The sequence below is a fragment of the Pinus tabuliformis genome, chromosome 1_1 (genome assembly GCF_031772625.1).
Source record: "Pinus tabuliformis cultivar Carrire ecotype Pingquan chromosome 1_1, CPIR1, whole genome shotgun sequence".
NCBI lineage: Eukaryota > Viridiplantae > Streptophyta > Pinopsida > Pinales > Pinaceae > Pinus > Pinus tabuliformis.
The window spans coordinates 30,154,350-30,159,614 of NC_142297.1; the positions used below are offsets into that span (position 1 = coordinate 30,154,350).

General features: G+C 39.8%; 1 protein-coding gene across 1 annotated transcript; it reads left to right on the top strand.

Moving 5' to 3' along the window:
• The first annotated feature begins 1,152 nt into the window (after window positions 1–1,152).
• On the top strand, window positions 1,153–2,075 carry LOC149211449 (uncharacterized). Its single transcript, XM_089390445.1, has 2 exons — window positions 1,153–1,182; window positions 1,366–2,075. The coding sequence occupies exons 1-2, from the start codon at window positions 1,168–1,170 to the stop codon at window positions 1,765–1,767; spliced, it is 417 nt and encodes a 138-aa protein (XP_089246571.1). The 5' UTR covers window positions 1,153–1,167; the 3' UTR covers window positions 1,768–2,075.
• The last annotated feature ends 3,190 nt before the right edge of the window (window positions 2,076–5,265 follow it).

Consider the following 5,265-nt stretch of genomic DNA (forward strand, 5'->3'; position numbering starts at 1 on the left):
TTCCCCGCCCACTTTCCCTTGCTGCATAAGGGAACGCCTGAACCGGATGAGTCGAGCAAAGCAGTCAACCGAGCTCATCGTCTTTTCTGTACTATGCTGCCTTTGGCCCTGCGCCTGGTCTTCCTTCTTTATTGCATTCCGTTGCATGTTAGCTTCTGCTGGGGTTCTGCTGGGGTTTGTTCAACTCGCCATATTCTGTCGCTGCCGGGAGCCACGGAGAGGCTTACGCTTTTCAAAGCTGACATTAATGCACAGGGCAGCTTCGATTCTGCCGTTCATGGCTGTGACTTCGTGGTTCACATGGCCACTCCCACGGATTACACCAAAGATCCAGAGGTAAAGAGGTAAATAATTATTTAGGGTTCCCATTCAACTTTGTGAGTATGGGGTTTTATCCAAGCCGCGGTGAATGGGAGTCTGGATATTCTGAGCGCTTGCACTTACACCTCGTCCATAACCGCAACATCTCCCCTGAAAGACAAGGGCGAATACATGGACTTCGTTGATGAATCTTGCTGGACTAATGTTGATCTCATCAGGCGTGAAAAACCCCCTTTCTGGGTAAATGTTCCTTTTCGAAGAGCAATTAGTAGTGGCGTGCTTTTTTCTTAAATTAGGTTCAGTTAATGGATAGAATAACTCTTTATTCCCATGCTGAGGTCACAAACAATATGAAATACCTGAAATTGTTTATGCTTCTTTCTGTATGTAGGATTAGTGGCAGCATCAATCCAGCTTGATAGAAGGGCGAATGCACCCATTTTCACCTGCCTGGGAAAACAGACAACAAAATCACAGGGGGTTGCTAGCGTCGGTTCTAATTTCAAATGTGTTCACCTTGTCTGTGAGTACTGATCACTGTTTTTCGTTGATAGAATCATATTACCTATACATGCAAAAGAAGAGTCTTTTCTAATTGGATATAAATTTCGAAATTAACGAAATCGTCTGTTACTTACCACTGTTCTTGGTTGATTTCACCATTCTTTTGCATATGCAAAAATATTGGAAAAAAGTGCTTTCTTGCTTGACAGTCTTTCTTCTGTTATTTATATGGTGTAGGTGAGACGGCTTCTCAATATGGGTGCACATGTGAATGTACCTGCATTTGGCCCAAAAGGTCCTGGGGCCACTCTACATCTTGCTACTGCTATTTGAAGGTGATGGATGAATTACTTGAAGGTGAGTGCGCCCTACAAAATGAAGTAACAAAATATAATGCTATAGCATAAGCCAAGACAAAACAGAAGCAATCAAATTCCATTACAGTATTTTTTTAACAATGAAAACAATTTAAATGCTGCTAAAAGGATAATTACAGAGAGAAAGAATTGATAAAACTCATGGCATGTCCATGGTTTCCAGGATCGCAGACTTAGGATTGGACGTGGCGGGTCCCTTGCTTCATTCCAAGTCCTCAAGCTTGAAAGTCACCAGCGAAAGAATTCCATGGATTCTTCCAAGAACAGCAGATCAAGGTTTCAGACACCCCGAGCGTCATCGCCATCGCCTTCGCCTGCACCTTCGTTCGGGAGCAGGAACTGGAACAGCCCCAGATTCGAATTCGGCGAACAAAATGCAGTCCTTTATATGAGTCTGCGGCGCCCTCAGAAGACAGTGGCCGCAGCCTCCAAGTCCACCGACCACACCAGTGGAATCTGCCTCGCCGTTAATACTTACCACCATCAACATCATCGTTTGACGGGTGGAGAGTGGCTTCACGCGTGGAGAGCTACTTCTGAAAGGGCTTCACGCGTGGAGTTTTAATGAGTCATTCGAACGTGCCACATACACCTTTGATTTGGTTCCTAGTCTGTTTCTCGCTTGAGTTCTTAAAAAACATCACTCACGTCGGATAAAAGGGATTTTTCTAGAGTTTTATTGTTGGCATATGATTACATAGGGTGATTCCCGAATGGTCGTGCAAGCCTTGCCAGTGCATTATGTTCAGTGTTTGACTGATTGCTAACTCTTATTATTCAATTTATACTGCAAAGCAATTGCAGGTTTAAGACGCATAGCTGTACTGCAATATAATATATGTAGCGATATCTACTCTTTAATCAAAATTTGAACTTCGGAAAAAATTATTTAGTGTATTTAGTTGTTGCTGTTAATATTGATTACATAAAACTTGATTCCATTGAACCTTCTATTATGGTTTCCGGCTGCCTATAACATAGTACAGTCGTGAGCAGTGAAAATGATTGGGAGTCAAGCATTGTTTTTAGCAGACGGAATGGAGCAGGAATTTGATTAGTTAGTTTAAATCCAGTGTTCTCCCTAAAAGGTTATAAGTATTTCATTTTTCCTGAACGCCGCAGAGGCACGCCTACCTCGCCCGGCCCTTACCAAACCCTCGACAGTTGCGCGTGATATTCTCCCGCCCCATCTGAAATCAAAATAACGAAAAGCAATTTACAGTGACAATAAAATGGATTTGATATGTTAATGCACCTCAATATAAACCCTACCATAATCTGGTATATTTTCATTTCTCGAAAGAATGCATAGTATTTCATATCTCGTCAAAGGATTGAATCGTGCAATTTTATTAAATGGAGTGAAATCGAATGAGCACGGAGAACCGGAGCATTTCTCGGATCCAATGGGCCTTCCTCATGAACGCAAATGGCGCAGTGGAGAGCACATTGGATTCCGGGAGAAGATCTCCTTCCGCCAAGGCAATATAGCAAGCATGAATTTTTTTCCAACTGAAGAAATAGCTTCAGTTGGCTTTGGCTGGAGTAGTTCTCAGGTACGTACAGCCTCCCGGACCATAAAACTTATAGAAACGAAACCTTCTACTTATCCATCAAACCACACCCTCAAAAATTCCAGAATTGCCTCGAAACTAAGCAATCCACCAGGATTGCCGTTCCTTCACTATATAAAGGAAATTTACTCAAAACCAAGCAAAATACCAGAATTGCCTCAAAACTAAGCAATATCTCAGAATTGCCGTTCCTTCACTATATAAAGGAATTTTTCTCTGCAGAAATCTTCAACTCCCTCCAAAAACATTGTGAGCATGTGTAAAGCATACGAAGAATAACTTTTGATCAAGATGGTAAGGTTTGGGTGCGCTTACGCAGACTTCATAACCAAAGTAACCAGGGCCTCCGGCTATATACGCTTTTATGACCACACCTTTCGAACACTTCATTTCAATGAGTTAGTGTCACATTCATTTAAGAATTATGCCACTTAGGAAAAACTCAGTTCATTGTTTTATGCCATTGACTATATATTACAGGCTCAACTTCACGCAAGGACTCGCTGCGTCGCAGCTCCCCTTGTTTAAAAATATTTTAGTTCTCTCCATATATTTCTTGCTTTATTTAAAAATACCTTACCAAAAAAGTATTGTAAGTTAAATAACTATCATCATTTTATTTTGATGAAGGAAAATGCTTAATTTTCAACACATAAGTGTGTTTTATTGTATTCACATAATTATCATAGGGGGTTAAAGATTTTGACCCCGCGACCTCCGGGGTTTGTCAACATGTCAACGTAGTAGTTTAATGTAAAATTTGATTGGATCGGACGTGGATTATTGTAATGTGGTTTATCGAACTGACAGCCAACGGCACGACTAAACAGTAGTAACGAAAATGGCGGCACACTTGGGTAGAGAACACCTTGTACGAGGCCGAAGAGTAGGTACATTCCAGAACAGCTTCAGAGACTCCCATACCCAGAGAAAAGACAGATAAGAGACTGAGAGATGATGACTCTACATCATTTCCAGAAGTCTCAGCCAAAGAATTCAAAATATACACAAAGGAGATTAAAACAGGCACTAAGAGGTACCACAGACTCTCCATCATCCTCGGCTACTAAAGAGATTGCACCTACTATAACTCACACACCAGAGTCATCTGCAGAACACAGGCATCTAGATATTTTATAGAGATATAAAGAGATTAAACATAGGAATAAATCCATTCATGGCAATATCTCTGCTCAATTCGGGAAGCAGTGTTCCTCCATCTAGCACAAGCGTATTTTAGCATATGATGCAGAGAAGGGAAGAATGCATATGGAATTCTTGCAAGCCCAGGTCCCACATCCAAAGTCAGTAGCAGATTTTAGGTGGTTGATTTATTTTGAATGTTCTAAGAGGTTTTTTGGAAGAAGATTCAATTATTTGTTTTTTGATCTCTACTATCTCATTAGACAAAGTTTTAAGGACTTGTTGCAAGCCTTGAAAGTTTTAAGGACTTGTTGCAAGCCTTCAAGATCAAAGGGATCTTTAAGTGCTTTATTTTTAGATTCATCCTTAATTGTAACTCTTTTTAATTTTTTTTCTTCTTGGTCCTTTTTCTTTTCTAGTGCATTTATCCCCTTCTCTATAGACACAACTTCTTTCATGTTTTCTACCAAGGTATTTTTATTAGCTCTATCTACAAAAATTGCTACGTTAGAAGCAAGAGATGAAATACACCATTCAATTTGTACATTAACACCAGGTCTAGAAGTAGCTGAGATTTTATTTAACAATTTGTTAAATCTGGAGTTGAAATCTTTTATCTTTTCCCCTGAATTCATTTTTAAATTGGAAAGGTCATTGATAAGAGATGCGGTTGAGCGGTCATCACCAAATTTAGTTTTAAAAAAATCATAAAAAATATCCCAACTAGTAATAGAATTGGCTAGTAATGAAAAGTACCAAGACCTTGTTGATCCTGTAAGAGTGTATGGGAATAATCTAACAACAACGTCTTCTTCAACTACCCCATTAAGATTGATCGCTAACATATAATTAAGAAGGTGCTCTTGAGCTGGTAACCCATCATCAAAATTGAATTTGGGAAGCCATCTTTCAGGATTTTTTGGTAGACGATGAAGTGGTGTTGACATTTGAACAACTCTCAGATTGTACCGCAATCTGGCTGCCATTGTAACAGTTGGGGAGGTGGATGTGATGGAAGAAGAACTGGAAGCTATGATAGTACTTCTTGAGGTAGCACTAGTCATTTGTGTAGAGGAAATGGAAATAGATGAAGTGATTAGTAGAGAAAACGGAAATGAAAAAGGAATAAATGGAGATGTTTGTGAATGAGAGAAAGAGGTAATCTCACTAGTAGATGTTTAGGAATCTAATGTAGCAGTTTTCGTTTAGTGGGATTGAAACGGAAATTCAAATGGTGATATGCCAATTTTTGCACTTCGGGACCGAGTTAAAATACCAATTCCGTGAAAAATAGAAGTTATACTTCCTTCAAAAACTTTGGATGATTCAGGCTTTTCTGCTGAAAT